Raw genomic sequence first — 21,690 nt, 5'->3', positions numbered from 1 at the left:
AAGGCTGAGATTGAACAGTAGTTTTATGTTTGGGTTTAGCTCTTCTTTGAGTTCATGTAGGACGCAGCCCGGGACACCATCTGGTCCCATTGATGCTGTGTTTTTTGCTTTGGAGAGGGCGGCTCTTACCTGAGCATCTGAGATGTCAGGGGGGCAGCACTCTGCTGGGACAGATATTTGCCCTTTTGGTGGGGAGGGGGGGGAGAAGTTTGCGCTGAACCTGTCAGCTAGGATGTTGGCAATGTCTGTGGGTTCGGTGTATTTTTTTGTCATTTTGGACTAATTCTGAGCATATCTGGGAATTACCACCCAGGTTCCTAACATAACTAAAGAAAGCCTTGTGATTATCCTTAGTGTCCTGTGCAATTTTTCTCTCGAAGCTGGACTTAGACAATTTTATGTGTGCCCGTAGTTTTTTGCTAATACTGATCAGTGATGCCTTCCCTTTTTGGGATTTTGCTTTATCATTTAGTAGCTTCCTCCTTCTATTGTATAGTTTGTTTATGGCTGGGGTCCACCAGACAGGACGTCTGCCTTTGGAGGATTGGGTCTTGGTTTTATTTGGGATCGCATGATCCATGCATTCCTGAAGGTGTTCATAGAATGCGTTTATAAAGGATTCTGCGGTCTGGGCTGTATTTTCCACAGTCCGGGGCTTTGAAGGATTCCACCTCAGTTTTGAGGAGTGTAAAATTTGCTTTAGAGAAGTTTTTCACTGTGGTTTTCTGGGCAGGGGGTGGGGTCGGGATGTGAATATCCAGTGAGATTAGTTTATGGTCTGATCTTACCAGTGAGGGATACACTTCTGGTCTGGAGCATAGAGTCCCCATGTTGGTGATGATCAGGTCCAGTATGTTTTCCCCTCTTGTGGGAGTGGTAACAAGTTGTTCCATAGCATTTGAGTTTATAAATTCTAGGAACCTTTGGGCTAGGGTGTTGGAGCTAGAGTAATGCTCCCAGTCTATGTTTGGGTAGTTGAAGTCGCCCAATATAATGGTGTTTGGAGAGTCCTTCATATTTTCCAGTGTTCTCAGGAAGGCCGAGTGGGGTTCCTGGGTTTGGGAGGGTGGTCTGTACCAGGCTATAAACTGGAAGGCAGTTTTACCCACTGTTAGTTGCACATGGATAGTCTCTGATGCTTCGTGCTTTGCCACCAACCTGGAGGTGTGGGTATCTTTGATGAATATCGATACTCACCCTCCTTTTGTGGTTCGGTCCAAGTTTTGGGGCCGAAAAGCATGGTATGAGGTATAACCTGGTAGTGCTGGGGTGCTCTCGGGAGCCCTGAACCAGGTTTCTGTTACTGCACAGATATCGATGTTCTCCATGCTAAGGAGAGTTTCGAGTGCGTGCATCTTGAGGTTTAGACTTCTGGCGTTGAGTAGCATTACTCTTAGTTTCTTATCCCTTGTGATACCTATGGAGGTGGATTTGTCTTTTGAGCCTTGCCTAAAAAAGGCACTATGGGGGTAGCAAGAGCCTTTGCCAATATCCGAAAGCCCAGGGGTGACAGGTGCAAGCCAACCCGTGTGATGTTGGAACATACCTCTCAACCTCTTATAGCAAGAAATTTGGACAAAGCTATAAATAAAAGTGGGACAAAGACCCCGTAGGGACATTTTTTAAATACTGGTGTTACAAACTTAGAAAGTTGATAGAATAATAGGTTGTGATTTAGCATGAATTTTCTGAAGGGTATGAAGTCTGAAACTCAAATGCCCTTCATTATTTTCTAACTTCAATCTTTAATGATTTGCTACTAATTTGCCAGAAAACCAAAATTGTATGAAAAACGGACCAAATATATGAGGCAAAAATCTGGACATTCTGCAAAAATCTGTAGAGTTGAGAGGTATGGGTTGGAAGCTGATAAGGCTGTAGAGGAGAGAGCTGAACCCTCAGGGTATGTGCTACTGAAGTAATTTACTGCAGCAGGAGGAGCGGTGACAACACCGTCATTAATGTTACTACTGTCAATGCTGATTGCCCACTCAGGAGAATGGAGCACGTTTAGCTCCTGCAACTTGATTTAGATTTAAAATTAAAAGGTAGACAAATTATTCAAACTTTTATTTTTTTGCTTATAGGCAGGAAATGTAAAAGGTTAGAGTAGATGTCCCAACCAAACATGGATAACTTGGAGGCCTTGAAGGATTTTCAAGAACCCTTTCTTTTACACAGGTAGGCTAGATGGTTGTCAGGCACCCAGAATCATGGAAACACAGAATCAGTGGCTGCATTAAATGCAGAAAGGAAGCTAGATGCAAGTGAGGTAGAACTGCAAAGAAACAGTAAGAACACGTGAGGACAGATGTGGGTGCTCTCGGGCGGGAAGGGGTTGGATAAAGCTAACTCCTTGTAATATTTGATGTCTAAAACACATGCAGTGCATAACAGGCAGTGAGTGGCATGTTCACTTTGTCATTTCAGCCTCAGAGACAGGAAATCAAAACCTGAGACATGCTGCGGTGGAACTGGTGGGTGAGTTTCCACAGCCCGAGGGAGATTTGGAAGGAGCACCCTACTATGATCCTGTATGAACTACTGTTCTTTGCACTTGCAGTTCTGAGTCTGAAGCATGCCTTTCGCAACGGTGGAAGGTAGGTAAAATGTAATGTTACATCTCATCTACAAATATATTCCTTTCCTTGAAGAAAACAAATAGCTGGCAGCACTTCATATGTAAAAGAAAGCAATCTAACTTTGTTTTAATTACTGTAATAGAAGACACTGTAGAGAAAGATGAATACAACTACATACTGAGACATTCTTCTATTTTTTCTTGTTTACTGTGTTACAGAGACCTTCTTTGGCATTTGTCCTGCATCTACCTCCTTTGTTTTTTTCTGCTAGGTCTTGTGTAAACTCCATCTGTCTGCCTTTGTCACTGACTGTGTCTCTTTCTCTCTGTCTTTTCAGCTATTCTAACTTTAATCTCACAACTGCTACCCCTATGTTTCCCCAAGTTTTAGCTAGATGAAGGCTCACCTGGCTGAAAAGCGTCAAACATTCTACTAGTTGAAATTTGATAAAATGTTTTTTTCTTTTTTGCCAAGGGGCAACCCTCCCATTCCCATGGGGGCTTTGCCTTCTTCCTCTTCTTACTTAAATTAACATACATTATGGTTGCATAATCATGTGGAAAAGATAACTGACTACAGACACTTCTGTTTTACTCTGTATCTGTGTAATCTGTGCAACTATTTTTTAGTCTCCTTTTTTGTCTGTTAGAGCTGAATATCTGTTACTGTTTGTGACCTTTTGAGCTTGTAGTGGAATCGTTTGTCTAAAGAGGCCTAGCTGTTTTCTTTGTGGTAGAAAGAATCAGTCTAGTTTGATCTAGCTACAAGCATTCTGCAACACTGTTATTTTTGATTGGATAAGTGGGCTGGTTTCTGTTTCTCTGCCTTTAATAGCCAGTGTTTTAAACCAGTTGTACTTATTTACTCAAGCTGTTCAAAGCTGTAGTGCTCTGCTGTGATATTGGAAAAAGATAAGTGCTTATTTTCAACTGTTTCTACACTTCTGTTTTACTGTATATCTGTGTAGTCTATGCAACTGTTTTTTGTCCCACCTACCCTCCCAGCTGTTGTGGTGGTCTTAAGTCTTGGTGACTTTGAGTTGCCCGCCTCTTGTATAAAGTTGATACTAGACACTCCTCCAGTCACATTACATCAGCTCATTCTACTGTTTATAATGAGAACTTAAAGGCCCACCCCTTTAGTTTCTGAACCTTGAATGATCTCATTATTTTCTGTCTCTTCACTTTCTACAAAAAAACTGCACCTCTTTCTACTTCATTTTGCTGTTTGCCATATTTATTACTGCTTGTTGGTATCCTCACTAAACTGATGACAGTATTCTGCTGAATTGCTGCTTTATTTGTGCTATCTGTTACTGTTGTGATTGTGAGCTATTGTTTCAAAGCAATCTACTGATTAACTATATTACATTGCTATCTACTGCAATTCATTACTGTGTAACTGCATTTTACTGCATTTTGTTGCTGTTTAACTGTATTTTTTCATACTTCAAGTGCTGTTCTTTTCACTAGAAGTGATTAATCTGTGCTTCATGGTATTCCAGCTACAAGTTTTCCCTTAGTAGCACTTGTGTTACCATCTAGTAGTACTACCTGTAGATCTAACTCCCTTTACCATCTTGCTCTTTCAGTTTCTGACAAATATGGATGGACAGTTTCCTGTAGTTTTTCCTGCCAGCCTGGTTGATATGGGCATCCTGAGACAGTGTAGCAACTGCCTCATGTACACGGACAACCCATCTACTACCATCTAGGAACACAATTTGTGAGAGATGTAATTACATCAAGCACCTAGTGCCATTGCTCTCTCCCCCACAAACCAGTATATCTGGCACTGAGAAGGATGACAAAATGAACACCACACCTCTAACACCACCCATACCTACATAACACACTCCTACATATGGGGAGGCCCTTAGCAAAAGCATACCCAAACAAAAGAGACCTCCGAGGCATAAACGCATGCGAACTCCACTGCCCACCACACCACATACTACACATAGTCCACACACTTCTGTTTCACAGCCAGTAAGGCCTAAACATAAACCCAACATATTAGTCATAGGAGACTCCATTGTGAAACACACAGATGTGCCCCTCACCAGGCTGGATAAGGAAAAAGTCACAATTAGTTGTTTGTCGGGTGCCAGAATCCGCCATATGACCAATGCACTCAAGTCTCTCAACAGGTACTGTTATGACTCTGTCATAGTCCATGTTGGAGTGAATGACTTGAGACGTACCTCCCTGGACTATATGATGAGAGACATGATCGAGCTCGCTGAGTATGTGTCCCAGGCAGGTATGTCCCTAGTCTTAAGCAACATTCTACTGTCTCCCAGAATGATGCCTCAATACAAACAGAAAATGATTGATTTTAACAACTGGCTTAGTTTCTGGTGTTGTTCAAAGGGGCTTCAAGCTCCTGGCAAAGACTCATGCCACCCCATAGTGCCTTTTTTAGGCAATGCCATGAGGTCAAAACTACCAACATGAAAATGTCATCAAAACGTAAATTAAAGGTCATGCTACTAAATGCTAGGAGTCTAAACATGAAACTGCACTCATTGCAAGCATTCTTAACCCTGGAAGAAGCTGACATTTGTGCAGTCACAGAAACCTGGTTCAAAGCTGCAGAGAGCACCCCAGCCATACCTGGTTACTCATCCTGTCATTCAGTTAGACCCCCAAGCCATGGGCAGCAAAACAAAAGGAGGTGGAGTTGCAATATATATATAAAAGACATACACACCTCTAGGCTGCTGAAACATTATGATGCACAGGAAATACTCCAGGTGCAGTTAACAATTGACAAGGCCCCTATTCAAATCATAGCTAGCTACAGGCCTCCAACTCTGACTCAAGATGCCCACTGCACATATCTGGACCTCTTCAAATCTATCAAGATTCAACCCTTTACCCTGATCCTGGGCAACTTTAACTATCCAACCACAGATTGGAAGAAATACTCATGCCAAAACACGGATGCCCAGAGATTCCTTGATTTCATCAGTGCAGATGCCTTGGACAAGTTGGTTGACACCCCCACAAGAGGTGAAAATATCTTGGACTTGGTATTAACCAACATAAGTAACCACTGTAGCATCCCTACAGTGTCATCATCCCTGGTATGAACTGACCACAGAGCAGTCACTTTCAAAGTCACCATCTCCCCCAATCCCCCCCCCCCCCAGCTAGGGTCAAACAAAAAATCTTCTCCAAAGTTGATTACAACCTCCTGAGGGAAGGTATAAACAGCTTCACAGCCCCCTCTCCCTCCACAGAAACTGGCACATATGTCCAAACTTACATCAAAGTACTATATGAGCATTTATATAGCTGCATGGAATCAGGAATACCCGACAGGATGAAATCATCCTTGTCAAGGAAGAATAAACCTGTCTGGTGGATATCTGCAATAAATAAACTCTATAATAAAAGGAAAAAAATTGCTGTCCAGGACCAAGAAGGAGTAGGTGTCTTATTGGAAGCAATCTCTCCTTAGCCTGAACAAGCAAATAAGAGCACTAGTGAAATCCTCCAAAGCAAACTTCGAGTTCAGACTGGCCACAGCTACTAAAGACAATCATAAGGCTTTCTTCACATATGTCCCCAATTTCAAGGGAAGCACCTAGATCTGCTCAGAACTGGTGGTCAAGGACACCACATACACAAACCCTGTCAATATAGCCAACCTGCTGGCAGACAGTTTCAGTGAAAACTTCACTCCTCTGTCCCTCCCATCAGTGAAACAGGACATCCTCAGTACCTGCCCCCTCCCCTTATCTCTAGGAAGCAAATCATCACTGCCCTCTCAAAGCAAAAAATACAGCCTCCATGGGACCTGTTAACATCCCAGGCTACATGTTACATGAACTCAGGCAGGAACTTGCAGCACCATTAGGCACCCTATTCAACCAAAGCCTGGGTACCGGCTTCATCCCAGCCGAGTGGAGGACAGCTACTGTCATCCCTTTGCACAAAGGTGGAGCACCCACCGATCCAGGAAATTATAGATCCATTAGCCTAACTAGCCTGATCTGCAAGGCCTTGGAGCAGATTATCATAGACCTCATTAACAAAGACATTGGCAACCTCCAGACACTTGATCCTACACAGTTTTGGTTTCTTCAAGGGGAGGTCATGCCTGTTAAATTGGGTAGACTTCCTTGAGACAGTCACCAAGGCCACCTTGACCTGGCCAAGGCCTTCGATACTATTCCCCACTCAGGTATAATAGATAACCTCTCTCAGCTAGGCTCAATCCATATGTTACCAGATGGGTAGAAAACTAACTTACTGATAGAACCCACCTAGTCAAAATAGGGGAAGCCACCTCAAGTAGTAGACCCGTAACAAGCGATGTACCCCAGGGATTGGTCTTGGGGCCTCTGCTGTTTGGGATATACTTCACAGAGGTGCAGGCTAAATCTAGTGGGCTATGGCTGGCCAAGTTTGCAGAAGACTGCAAGCTGGGTGCTGTCATCAATTCTCCTAGTGATGTGGACATCCTCCAAGAGAATCTCACCCAAACAAATGACTGATGCCAGAAACATGGCCTCAAACTGAATACCAAAAAATGCATCAGCATCACTTTTGGGGAGAATGATGTTACCACAAATTATCACATTGATAATAAGTCACCAAGCACACAATCAGTCGTGAGGGACTTGGGAACCCAGGCTGATAGCAAACTGAATTTTGACTACCATATTGCCTCCGTTGTATGGAAAACGTTCTACATGGCCCACCTCATTAGTAAGGATATCTCATCCAGGGACAAGGTGGTCACAACATCCCTGTATTCTTCCCTTATAAGACCAATTATTGAATACAATGCCCTTTTGGCATGTACTTCACAAAGCACATGCAGCAGCTGGAGAGACCACACAGATTACTCATCCGGAGAATCCAGGCCCTGAAACATCTACCCTAGACAGATGGGCTATAAGCCCTGCCCCTCTACTCAGTCTACTACAGACTCCTCATAGGGGACCTCTGTCTGGCATGTAAAGCAATCTTAGACCCCGCCCTTATGGGACTGCTACATATCCGCAAGTCAGGCTCCACTTGAGTAACCTGCATGCGAGACCTCAACCTGGTCTGTGACATCAGTAGGACTTGTTGGTGAGACAGATTTGTGTCCCAGAGATTCTTCCTTTTTGTGGAATAGACTCCCTCTCCACATAAAGCAGTGTACCTCATTAAACCTTTTTAAGCGTAACCTGGATAACTGGGTGGGGAACAGAAAATACACCCCTGGGATTCCACCTATGTCCCTGCTGGACAGTTTCATAGGGTGCTAACTTGTTGAAACATGGGCTAAATTCTTGGCTAGGCTTGTAAGGGTCTCAGGGCCAATAGCCTAGTAACTTGCTATGATCCTATGATCCTATGATCCTATGCCATTAAATCGCTGCCTATGTACCCTCGCAGAAATCACAATGGCAGTGATACAGCAACCAACATCTCAAACATCATTGAATTTAAATTACTGAGATGAAACTTTTTCTGGAAATGAGTCGTGAGGTCATTTCATTATATCCACCTATATATGTCCCTGTCTTATTATATCTCCCACAGTTCCTACAACTGTTAGATGGTGTCATCACCTGAACAGTCACTGAAACCCTTAGGGACCCTGTGTGGAATAAACTTTGTCCAGCCTCTGGAAGTTGAATGCTGTACTCCTTGACCATGGACGAGAGGTACAATTAACTAGCTAAGGACTTCTAAGCCTATTGCCGTAAGTCCCATGAGAAAGTTTTAAACAAATTAATTCACAAGTCTCTCTGTAGTCGCTTCAAAGTGCATGGTGCTGTGCCTAATATATGATAAAGCTTCTTTCTATCCTTATTATGGGGTGGACTTGTTCTGTGAAACTTATGTGTTGTATTCTGAAAACTATGGCTGTTGATGGCTTTCCAAAAATACTGAATTCCTTTAAGCTAATCACAATATTTAATAGTAATATTGTGCTTTTTGTAGTTTGGATGCCACTGCACTGGACTGTCTTTTGTAGTTATGTACCTAACCACTCCTGGATTGTGTACTGCTTGGCAAAGGTTCATAGGTTCATAGCTGTGTACTAGGCTAATGGCCCTGGAGCCTTTACCAGCCTAGCCCATAGGATTACCCTGGCATCATGCCACCCGACCTTAGTTCCCAGTGCCTTTGTTGAGTAGAGCCACTGGAGTGATTCCCAGAGTGAATTTTCTATTTCCCATCCACTCATCGAGATTTCTGTTGCAGAAGGCCAGTGAGGTGCTCTGCTCGACAGGTATGGGAAGTCTATTCCATAGCATGGGCAGTCTCTGGGTTATGAACCTGTCCCTCCAGCGTGTTCTGTTGATTGTGGTAATGAGGTTGAGGTCTTTGGAGCGTGTGGTGCAGAAGGATTTGGATTTCTTTAGATGTAGCATTTCTAACAGAGCTGGGCCAGACATGGCTTTGTAAGTCGAGCAGAGATCTCCTCTAAGTAGGCGATATGAGACAGAGAATAGATGGAGTTTTTTGAGTCTGTGTTTAAGGTGTAGGATCCTCTTTGTGAGGTACTTTTGCGGCCACTCCAGTTGTTGCAGGTGTCTAGTGAGGTACATGCCAAATGGTGCATTGTACTCGATGACTGGCCTAATGAGGGAAGAGTAGAGGGAGACAATGACCGCTTTCTTCCTGGATGCAAAACCCTTAGTAATGAGATGTGCCACATAGATGGACTTTCTGACCACAGTGGCAATGTGGTGGTCAAAAGAGAGGTTGCTGTCAACTGTGTTCACAGATCTCTTATAACACCTTCTGTGTTCAGTGGACTACCATCGATATGGTAATTCATGGGAACTAGGTTTTTCCCAAAGGGGATGACTACACATTTTTTGGCATTGAGCTTAAGCCATGGTTCTGACAACAGTCATTGGTCTCAGTGAGGCCTTTCTGTAGGATGTCAACATCACTTGGAGAGTTAATAATAGCTGCCAACTTGCAATCGGCTGCAAACTTTGTCAGCCAGAGTCCCTTCGTGTTGGCCTGGACTTCAGAGAAGTAGATACCAAACAGGAGAGGACCCTGGACTGAACCCTGTGGGACTCCACTTGTGACTGGTCAGCAGTCTGACTTGGAGTCAGCTACTTTCACACTGTGGGTTCTATCTGTGAGCCAGTTTACAACCCACCTAGTGATGTAGGGGTTGATGCCTAGCTTAGTGAGTTTTTCTATGATCCCTGAGTGGGGAATGGTATCAAAAGCCTTGGCCAGATCAAGGTAGGCTGTATAAACCAATACAAATACCTGCTCAGCTGTGAAGCAGTAGTATCACTTTATTCACAATAAAAACAAATAAAAATAGATAAAAAACACATGAACTAAGCTCTAGTAAATTTCATGTATAGGTGGTGGTGCTGTGGTAGCGTTGTCGCCTCACAGTAAGACACTGTCCGGTTCGATTCTCAGCTAGAGCGTCTTCTGCTTGAAGACATGTGTGAATGGGTGTACCTTTGTTGAAGGTTGTGTGTCAGGGCTGGTAACTCAGCATGTAAAAATCAACTACCAATCATTAGCGGATCGGAGTTCCGCTGTGGCGACCCCTAACCAGGAAAAGCCGAAAGACACAAACAAACTTCAGTTAGATGAGATTTTTAAGAATGTATTTTTTTGGTGGGGTTTTCTCAGGATATGATGTCATGCTGCACAGGAAATAAAAAATAAAAAAATGAATGTTTGTTTAACACGTTGACTCTGAAGAAGCCCTATAAGGGGTGTAAGTGCTTAGTTCACGTGTTTTTTTTATTTATTTATTTATTTTTTATCTTTTTTTATCTATTTTTATTTGTTTTTATTGTGAATAAACTCTGTAAGTAGATCCTGGAACTCTCTTCCAGCTGATATTACCTTACTTTCCACCTTAGGTCAATTTAAAACTAGACTCAAACAACATTTGTCACTTAACTGGCTATGTCAATGTATCAAGCCTGGCTAACTCGAATGTGTAAAAATCTGTTAACCAGTTTACTGTGTAATTTAATTTAATCCTGACTTGTGCTCAGGACTAACTTTAACCTGTGGAACTTGTTTAACTTGCTTACTTATGTAATCTCTGTAAATAGTCTGTTTGTAATATGTAATGCTGGTATTATGTAATGCTGTATCTGCTTACCCTTGGAGCTTTTCTCCCCGGGCCTCCGCTGAAAATGGACATGCATCGAGTCGGACTATCCCGGTCAACAAATGTAAAATAAAATAAATAAATAAATTACTGCTTCTCAGCTGAGCAGGTATTTGTATTTGTTTTTCTTCATTTTTGCAACGTTGTGGAAGTTTGGTGTCCAGGCTCTATGAACCACCTTGCCTTCTTCATCCACAGCTCTGGTGACTGACTCAAAGAAGTTGACCAAGTTGAGCAGGCATGATCTACCCTTCACAGAACCAAACTGTGTGGGATCCGGAGTTTGGAGAGTCCCTATATCCTTGTTTATTAGGTCCATGATGATGCGTTCCATAGCTTTGCATATCAGACTCATCAGGCTAATAGGGCGATATCTCCCAGGGTCTGTAGTCGCTCCTCCTTTGTGGAGGGGGATGACTGTAGCAGTGCACCATTTGGTAGGGACAAAGTCTGAGGTGAGGCTGTGATTGAACAGGACACACAGGTGAGGTGCCAGTTCTCTCTGTAGTTCATGTAGAACACAGCCAGTGATACTATCAGGTCCCATAGAAGCTGTATTCTTGGCATTAGACAGTGCTGTTTTAACCTGTGCAGCAGTAATACTGGGTGCCTGGCAATGTACTGGTATTGTGATTGGTCCTGTGGGGGGAGGGGGAGTAAAGTTGGCACTGACTCTGACAGCCAGTATATTGCAATATCTGCTAGCTCGGTATAGGAGCAAATCTGGGTATTGCCATGGAAATTCTTTACATAACTATAGAAGGCCTTGTGGCTGTCTTTACTATCTGCTGCAATTCTATTTTCATAGCTAGCTTTAGAGGATTTGATGAGGGATCTAAACCTTTTGTTGAGGCTGATAAGGGAGTTTTTTCAGTCTTGGGACTTTACCTTATTCTGCATCAGTTTCCTCCTTCTGTTGTAGAGTTTGTTAATGGCAGGGGACTACCAGATTGGCTTCCTTTTTTGGAGGAGAGCGTTGTGGTTCTATTGGGTATCACAAGATCCATGCATTTGTGTACGTGTTTGTACAGTGCATTGGTGTATGATTTGGCAGTGATGCAACTATTCTCCATTTGCATGGGTGCCGTGAAGTTAGCCACCTCTGTTTTTAGGAGCCCAAAGTTAGCTTTGGAGAAGTTTTTCATGGTGGTTACCTTTGTTGGGGTGGGAGGGATGTGGATTTCCGAGGTGATTAGTTTGCTTTTCTTTACTGGGCAGATAAGTATCCTTTGGGGAAAACCTCCCATTTTCTTAATTTTGTTGATGTTTTATTACTTTTCTCTTCAAAAAAGTTATTTTAAAGCAAGAAATGCTGTACTTTGATGAACTGTCTTGAGACTACTGTTTTTAGGAGGTTTGCTTGGCTGCATTCTCAGAACCTCCCAGAGTATAATGAAAATGAGATTTTATAATTCCCCCTTGGATAGAGATTTAGGGATTGCCCCCCCCCACACACACACACACTTCAGAGATGGTCAAACAGTGTGATGAGAGGAGTAAGCTGGTCAGGGAATCTGTACGATTTTCCAGCCCTCCTTTTCCAAATTTTCCAAGGGATTTTCTATCTCAAAAAAAAAAAAAACTGAATAAACAGTCTCAGCAAAATACAAGTAAACAGACATTTAAGAAGAAATGGCAAAGGAGTTCCAAAAAGAAGTCTCAAGCCTCCCTATAAGTGAGGAGAGTCCGACAAGTCCGAATGACTACTCAAGTCACCTTGTCAACCTCTCCCAGCCTGGTCCCTTTTTTCTTCCAGAAAGTCTGAATCTCCATTTTTTTTTTCTTTGGCAACAGATAGTTTCAGACAAATGGATTATAAAAATCGTTCATCAAGGTTACAGATGGCAGCGGAAAGAAATTTCTCCTTTCCAGACAGTCATTCCTCATCGTCCAGATCAGACTTCTTTGTTTTCACCAGTTCTTCATCATATACTGCCCCAAGGAGTGATAGAACCAGTTCCTCCTTCCAAGGTATGGAAGAATTTTTTTATTCAAGGATGTTTCTAGTGCCAAAGAAAGAAAACTGTTGGAGAACAGTTCTGGATCTTTTCTTTCCTAAACGTATTTGTGATTGTACCAAAATTCAAAATGATGTAACTTTGTAACCTGTTACCTCTTCTTCCTGTTTCAAGTTTCCTCATGCTATTAGACTTAAAAGATGATTTTATCACATCCCTATTCATTCGGAATTTAGATGTTTCTTAAGGCTTTGTGTGTCTGAATCACAGTATAAATTCTCTGTCTTATCCTTTGGACTATTCACTACACCAGGAGTGTTCCCAAAGTGTTAGATCCAGTTATAGCTCATTGCAGGATCTAGAGTATTTACACCATGATTAGACAGCTTGCTTATCTGTGCAGAGTCTTTTTCAAAGTGTCAGTAATCTCTTATTTGAGAGATTTCTTACACGAGCTGGGATTCCAAGAGAACATTCAAAAGTCTTTCTTAACTCCTTCTCACAGGATTCTTTTCCTGTGATGTCAGCTAGAGACCTCACTTGAAAGAGCATTCCTTTAACAGGAAAAAAATATACATCTTTATCTGGATCTATTTCATAGGTTCATAGGCAAGTACTAGACTAGCTGCCCTTGTGGACCATTTTAAGCCTAGCCAAACTCAAAGGTGGAGAATCAAACCCTGTACCTTGTGCTTGTGAAGTAAACACCTTAGCCATTACACCAGTCTGCACCCCCCCTAAGGTTTTTCACTCAGACTATGGTCACTGTTATGGAATTCCTCAGGTATTTGGGTCTCATGGCATCTATGACTATACCTTTCAAACCTTACTGAATTATTTGGTATTTACCAGTTTTGAGGGCAAAATAATGTGGTGCCACAAATTTCTGAGTGACCCCTTCAATTCCTGATTTATTTTTTAATTCTTTATTTACAGTTTTATGGTCTTGCTGATGTCATCACGCATTGTCAGCATATCCCACAATGTTATCAATGTGCAGGGGCATGTGTGATGACATCAGCTTCATGCAATGCCTGACTACATATCAAACTCTAAGACTGGGGCAAGTGGGAGTTTCAAACCATCCGTTGATGGTAACATACTGATATTGGTTGTAGCTGTAACTACTCTGGAAGGAAAAAGTATGTTCTCAGCTTCTTGCAAATTAACTTAAAAAAAAAAAAAAAAAAAAAAAAAAAGGCATTGCAAGTTGTAACCATTCCGTATGATAAAGTAATGTACACTAACTACAACAAACTCCAGTGCTACCTGCAGTTGTCTGGGGTTTTCCAACCATTAGTGAGCTCAAACAAGTCACCAAGCTATAGGCAGCAGCCCTCACACTGGGGTGTCTGTAGCATGGAATAGGAAATGAAGGTTTGATTTGAGGTTTTTATCCCATTTTGGCACTGAGGAACATGCATCGGACAATTAAAAAGATAATGAGGTAAAGGGAGGGGGTCACTGAACAGCTGGCTAATCTGGTCTGGGCTGTATGGCCACCACAGCATAACAGAGACTGCACTCCTTGTTATCCATGATTTTGTCTCGGAAATCTTCATCCCTTTTTTTTCTGAGAAAACAGTGACAGCTAAGAAGTGCAAAATAATAGTAGACTTAAACAATGTATAACCTTGTCAATCTTCAAAAGATAAATGGTACAGCGGTGATGTATCATATGCACTGTAGTTAGGATGTTTGGGGAGGTTGGAGAGATTGGTTCAAGGAGGTGAGTTGGCTGCTGCTAGTATAGGTAAGTGTTTTCTTTAGTGAATTGTTGTGATACTTAAATATTTCTCTCTCCCCCAACAAGTGGGAGTCTGGGAGATTGTTCTCTTGTGATGTGCTGGGAACTTGGGAATGGAGTTATTTTAGCAATACTGGGTAGTTGGTCCAGGTGAGGTGCATGAACATGCTGCATAAAGTTGGAACTGTCATGCTAAGTGCCCGTGATTTGCTGTTTTGTTTTAGTTCTGCAGATTTTACTGATGGCTTATAATGTATGTACTTTAAAACACCTCTGTACAGAGAGCTTTTCATTCGGTGGTCTGCTGTTCATAACACCCCCCCCCCATGCGCGCGCACACACACACACATGCACACACGCACACACACACACACACACACACACACACACACACACACACACACACACACACACACACACGCGCGCGAGTTTACACTCTGGGGCTGAGGGTAGTGGTAAGTTAGAGCAGCTTTTGACTGCTGTTTTGCATTGTTTCTTTGATAGTGGACACCACTGATAAATTGACATTGTGTTTTTGTCTTAAGCGCAGATCTGGCTTCAGGTCCGTGTGTTACTTGATGTTAATTAACTTCCTTGAGTTGTGCATTAAACAATAAAGTTCAGAATGATTAGATGGTTGATTTGCTACTACTTTATCTTGTTTGATAGAAATTAATTAAGGTTTACATTAATATGTGTAGGTTGCAGAAATTTTGTATAAGGTTTATGGACTTTGCTGCTTGGTGTACTGTCAACAGCCTTTTTTTTCTCAGTCTGCGAATAAAAAGTATTTTACATTTAGTTTGGAGTGACTGTGCATTTAAATGGTTATATTTTAAGTGTTTTATTGTATTTTACACATTAAATGTTTTGAAAAGTTAGAGTTTATGATCTTGTTCACAGGGAAGTACCAGGCAGTTAGTCTGCAGACATACCTCTCAATCTCTCAGAGCAAGAAATCTGGACAAAGCCAAAAATAATGGTAGGACAAACAGCCAAAAACAGGGACAGATTTTAGATATTGCTCATGTAAACTTAGATAGTTGCTAGAATAACAGGTTTTGCATTATTATGTGTTTTCCGGGGGATATGAAGGCTGAAATTCAAATGTCTGTCATTATTTATTATTTAGTGACTTCAATCTTCATGTTGGTATCCCACAATCCCATTAGAGTGGGTGGGCTAGATGACCGTGTATGCACATTTTATGTTAATCATTGTCTTGAATTTTGGCCAGTTGTACCTACTTTTCATGGGCCTTTGTCCAGATTTTTGATGTTTCCAGGATGAGAGGTATGTCTGTGACTCTCATGATACCCCTGGCAAGACTACATGAGAAGGATACAGTGGTATCTGAAATCTCTTTGGTGCCAGCATCAACACCCTTTATCTTTTCATATCCCACTGCTGGGGTTTGTCAGAATAGAAATCTTTTGGTGAATACAACAGAGATCCTTATATCCTTAAATCCAGTTCTCCCCTTCTTCCTCCCTCTTCCAAAGTGGACAGTCACTGCAATGCTTCAGACTTTGCTTGGGAAGCCATTTCAGTAGAGATAAAAGTGTAGGGGGTGTGGGACACCAAGGACAGATGCAAGCTCATAAATATCATGTAGAAGCTTGCTCTGATCAAGGGACTTAACTCTCTAAACAATCTTTGGTCCCAAAGACCTCTTCAGGTTCTTACAGACAATACCACAGTTGTGTGGTACATCAACAGGCAAGGGAGAACCAGGTCGTACCTCTTTACAGACTAGCCATGTTAGCTTGGGCTATAGCGCCCCAGCATAATCTCACTTTACAAGCATCCTACATTCCATCAGAGCAAAACTGTGTGTCAGACAAGCTGAGCAGGACAAGTGCAGATCCTCCTAAATGGAAACTAGATCTGGGGATCTTTCAAGCTTTGATCCATTTGTGGGGAGTTCCTCAAGTAGTCCACTTTGCCTTCTCTCTGAACAATTAACTGGCAAGATTCTGTTCCAGGACTCCATGCAAGAAGGCCTGGAAGACAGATACCTTTCCTTTTACCTGGTCAGAAATGTTCCTGTATGCTTTTCCCTTGAGATCATTGTGATGACTTCCTTCTGGCCAAGGCAGCTGTGGTTCTCCCTTCTTTAGGAAATGACCAGGGGCAATTACCACAAGCTTCCTCACAATCTGGATCTACTCACACAAGAAAAGGGGTGTTTGATACACCCTGACATCAATCAACTTCAATTGACTTCCTGGATGATCAGGATGTAAACTAGGTAACCTACCTACTACATAAGGAGTGGTTCTGGTGCAGGAATTGTAGTTATTGGCCGTTTGGGCAGTTTTTCCATCTCTCTCAACTTTTTGATTTAAAAGCCCGCATTTGCACTTGTTTCCCCCTTTCCTGTAACTAGTCTAGTCCAGATACAGATTTGCTGTATCCAGGACTGTTTGTAAGATCCTGAGGCCCCCAAGCGTTTCTGTGTTGGAGGGAAGCCTGCTAGATTATCAGTGGGAGTGGTAAGCACTAGGTAACCTATCTACCACATAAGGAGTGGTTTCCGGCCCAGAAATTGTAATTATTGGCCATTTGGGCAATTTTTCCATGTCTCTCAACTTTCTGATTTAAAAGCCCTCATTTGCATTTGTTCTTTCCTGTAACTAGTCTAGTTCAGATAAAGATTCTTAGTTTTAACACTTGAATTTGCTTATTCATGCTCAGCACTTGTTCAGAACTTGTCATAAGCACTAAATAAGCTATAAGCTACAAATGACTACAGAGGAAAACAGTTTTTGTACTTACTTTCCTCACTTGCTTAGAGAAAAACAGTTCTTGTACTCACTTTCTTCACTTGCCTACAGGAAAATATTTTTTATTCAAGCATGTCCAAGGGTCAGCTCCCAGTGTTCTCTCCTGTCTATCTGATGAATATGGGCATATTGGGGCAATGTAGCAACTGCCTTATGTACACAGATATTCCTCTCCTCTTACCACCCAACACTGGAGGTAAAGCTCCCTCCAACCAAGACTGAACTTGACAGTCAAGAGGAGAAGATAAACACAAGCACCACACCACACTCATCACATAGTCCCACTAAACCTATACCACCACAATCCACACATAGAAACACAAAAACATTTGCGGAGGCTCTCAATAATAATCTGCTCAAGCAACAGAGGCCTCCAAAGCAGAAAACCAAGCAACCTCCATCCCCCCAACGCAACCCAAATGACATAGCTCACAGACTCAGTGTGCCACTCAACCACAGCCCATAAGGCAAAACAATGTACCCAACACACTAGTCATAGGTGACTCTATAGTCAGACACACTGATGTCCCACTCACTAGGCTAAACAAGGAGAAGGTCACTGTCAGCTGCCTGTCAGGTGCCAGGATACGCCACATAACCCATTCACTCGGGTCACTCCACAACAAGTACAAATATGACTCTGTCATTGTCCATGTTGGTGTGAATGACCTGAAACATACCAACATGGACTACATGAAAAGAGACATGGAAGAGCTCTCCAATCTTGTAACCCAGGCAGGTATGACCCTAGCCCTGAGTAGCATCCTGCCATCGCCCAGAATGATACCACAGTACAAGGACAAAATGATTGACTTCAACAATTGGCTAAACCCAGAGCTGTTGGACATGCTACACTTAAAGAAATCCCAATCCCTCAGAAACACACACTCCAGGGATCTAAAGCTTGTCATCACAATGAACAAAACATGCTGGAAGGATAGAGATCCAACATATTATTTAAGCCTTTTTCCTACTGAGGTAGCTCATTACATTCCTGGAGTATATGCACCCAGAACCTATTTCTGAACCATTACATTTACAACATATGGCTCTTGTTTGTGGTAATTTTTTCAAGTCACATAGGGGTATTTGTGCAAACATTTCCATGCAAAAATTCTAAATTTTCTCAACTTAGTTGCATATCTAGAATTATGGCATACTTCCTCTCCAGTGATTATCTGTAACATATTTATTTAATTGTTCACACCATACTATTTTTAATTTATTGTCAATATCATCTTCTCAAATGTAATATTGTCTGTCATTTCTGTTGTGGCCTGAATTACAAAAATCAGCTTCTTGGAGTTTAATAAATGTATTATCCAGCCCCTGCATACCTGCCTTCAAACCTAACATTAGATGCATATATGCAAGTTAATCTGAGTTCAGTTAATGAAAAGTTTGTCTAGTGTCATCCAATTTTATTATCTCATGTCCTTTTATCACCTGCTGCCAAATTTAAAATTTTTTTGTTCTTTCTTTTCCAAATACTCATCACGTTTTGTCCCGTGTCTTTCTTATTGCCATTTATTACTATATATGCCATAGCCTTTTAGTGATATCCTATTTTTCCATGGTCTAACTTCCTTTAACATAAAGACTTGCTTAATACTTTTATATGTGAGTGTGTGCGTGTATGTGTGTGTATGTGTGCGTATATATATATATATATATATATATATATATATGGTTTACCTTCATCTTGTCAGAAATGGTGCTTTTGTGTGACTCGTTAAAGCGAATTACAGAACACTTCCGAGGACAAATGTTGAAGATGGTTTAGCTGAAATCCATTTTCGACATTAGTACCGCATGTTTGAATGGCTAAATGCATTTACATTTTAGCCACTTGAACATATGTGAGTCGCTGTTGTGAGTTTTTTCCTTTTGTCCTTTATATGAAAGGACATTGCACAAACACTCATGACAAAATGAAGGTAAACCAATATATATATATATATATATATATATATATATAAAAAATAATAAAGCTCTTTATATTCTTTTCCTAGGTGTATCAAAATGCTCAAGTGTTACCACATTGTTACCCAATCAGACACTAAACTTCCATTCAGCTATGTGTTCTGTTTCATGGGCTGATCATGTACTTCCATTTAGCCATGTGTTCTATTTCATGGGCTGATCATGTAATTCCATTTAGCCATGTGTTCTATTTTAAGGGCTGATCATGTACTTCCATTTAGCCATGTGTTCTATTTCATTGGCTGATCATGTACTTCCATTCAGCCATGTGTTCTATTTCATGGGCTGATCATGTACTTCCATTTAGCCATGTGTTCTATTTCATGGGCTGATCATGTACTTCCATTTTGCCATGTGTTCTATTTCATGGGCTGATCATGTACTTCCATTTAGGCATATATTCTATTTCATGGGCTGATCATGTACTTCCATTTAGCCATGTGTTCTATTTCATGGGCTGATCATGTACTTCCATTTAGCCATGTGTTCTATTTCATGGGCTGATCATGTACTTCCATTTAGCCATGTGTTCTATTTCATGGGCTGATCATGTACTTCCATTTAGCCATGTGTTCTATTTCATGGGCTGATCATGTACTTCCATTTAGGCATATGTTCTATTTCATGGGTTGATCATGTACTTCCATTTAGCCATGTGTTCTATTTCAAGGGCTGATCATGTACTTCCATTTAACCATGTGTTCTATTTCATTGGCTGATCATATACTTTCATTCAGCCATGTGTTCTGTTTCATGGACTGATCATGTACTTCCATTTAGCCATGTGTTCTATTTCAAGGGCTGATCATGTACTTCCATTTAACCATGTGTTCTATTTCATTGGCTGATCATATACTTTCATTCAGCCATGTGTTCTGTTTCATGGACTGATCATGTACTTCCATTTAGGCATGTGTTCTATTTCATGGGCTGATCATGTACTTCCATTTAGGCTTGTGTTCTATTTCATGGGCTGATCATGTACTTCCATTTAGCCATGTGTTCTATTTCATGGGCCGATCATGTACTTCCATTCCGCCATGTGTTCTATTTCATGGGCTGATCATGTACTTTCGTTTAGCCATGTGTTCTATTTCAAGGGCTGATCATGTACTTCCATTTAGCCATGTGTTCTATTTCATTGGCTGATCATGTATTTCCATTCAGCCATGTGTTCTGTTTCATGGGCTGATCATGTACTTCCATTTAGCCATGTGTTCTATTTCATAGGATGATCATGTACTTCCATTTCGCCATGTTGTCTATTTCATGGGCTGATGTATTTCCATTAAAGCATGTGTTCTAGTTCATGGGCTGATCATGTACTTCCATTTAGCCATGTGTTCTATTTCATGGGCTGATCATGTACTTCCATTTAGCCATGTGTTCCATTTCATGGGCTGATCATGTACTTCCATTTAGGCATGTGTTCTATTTCATGGGCTGATCATGTACTTCCATTTAGCCATGTGTTCTATTTTATGGGCTGATCATGTACTTGCATTTAGCCATGTGTTCTATTTCATGGGCTGATCATGTACTTCCATTTAGCCATGTGTTCTATTTCATGGGCTGATGTATTTCCGTTAAGGCATGTGTTCTATTTAATGGGCTGGTCATGTACTTCCATTTAGGTATGTATTCTATTTCATGGGCTAATCATGTACTTCCATTTAGCCATGTGTTCTATTTCATGGGCTGATCATGTACTTCCATTTAGCCCTGTGTTCTATTTCATGGGCTGATGTATTTCCATTAAGGCATGTGTTCTATTTAATGGGCTGATCATTTACTTCCATTTAGGCATGTATTCTATTTCATGGGCTGATCATGTACTTCCATTTAGCCATGTGTTCTATTTCATGGGCTGATCATGTACTTCCATTTATGCATGTATTCTATTTCATGGGCTGATCATGTGCTTCCATTTAGCCATGTGTTCTATTTCATGGGCTGATCATGTACTTCCATTTAGGCATGTGTTCTATTTCATGGGTTGATCATGTACTTCCGTTTAGCCATGTGTTCTATTTCAAGGGCTGATCATGTACTTCCATTTAACCATGTGTTCTATTTCATTGGCTGATCATGTACTTTCATTCAGCCATGTGTTCTGTTTCATGGGCTGATCATGTACTTCCATTTAGCCATGTGTTTTATTTCATGGGCTGATCATGTACTTCCATTTAGCCATGTGTTCTATTTCATGGGCTGATCATTTACTTCCATTTAGCCATGTGTTCTAGTTCATGGGCTGATCATGTACTTCCATTTAGCCATGTGTTCTATTTCATGGGCTGATCATGTACTTCCATTTAGCCATGTGTTCTATTTCATGGGCTGATCATGTACTTCCATTTAGGCATGTGTTCTATTTCATGGGCTGATCATGTACTTCCATTTAGGCTTATGTTCTATTTCATGGGCTGATCATGTGCTTCCATTTAGGCTTGTGTTCTATTTCATGGGCTGATCATGTACTTCCATTTAGCCATGTGTTCTATTTCATGGGCCGA

The 21,690-nt window shown here is 41.4% G+C and overlaps 1 protein-coding gene across 1 annotated transcript in view; it reads left to right on the top strand.

The window, feature by feature from the left end:
• Positions 1–2,433: 2,433 nt before the first annotated feature.
• LOC122799668 overlaps positions 2,434–21,690 on the top strand; it is a 581,145-nt gene continuing 561,888 nt past the window's right edge. The window contains exon 1 of the mRNA XM_044068873.1: positions 2,434–2,600. Coding sequence (XP_043924808.1) covers positions 2,461–2,600 — 140 coding nt within the window. The 5' untranslated portion in view covers positions 2,434–2,460. The remainder of the gene's footprint in view (positions 2,601–21,690) is intronic.

This window comes from Protopterus annectens, chromosome 4.part0 (genome assembly GCF_019279795.1).
Source record: "Protopterus annectens isolate FY-2018-M chromosome 4.part0, PAN1.0, whole genome shotgun sequence".
In the NCBI taxonomy this organism is placed as follows: Eukaryota; Metazoa; Chordata; order Ceratodontiformes; family Protopteridae; genus Protopterus; species Protopterus annectens.
The sequence above is the reverse complement of the archived record's forward strand: the minus strand, read 5'-3'. Positions and strand labels throughout refer to the sequence as shown.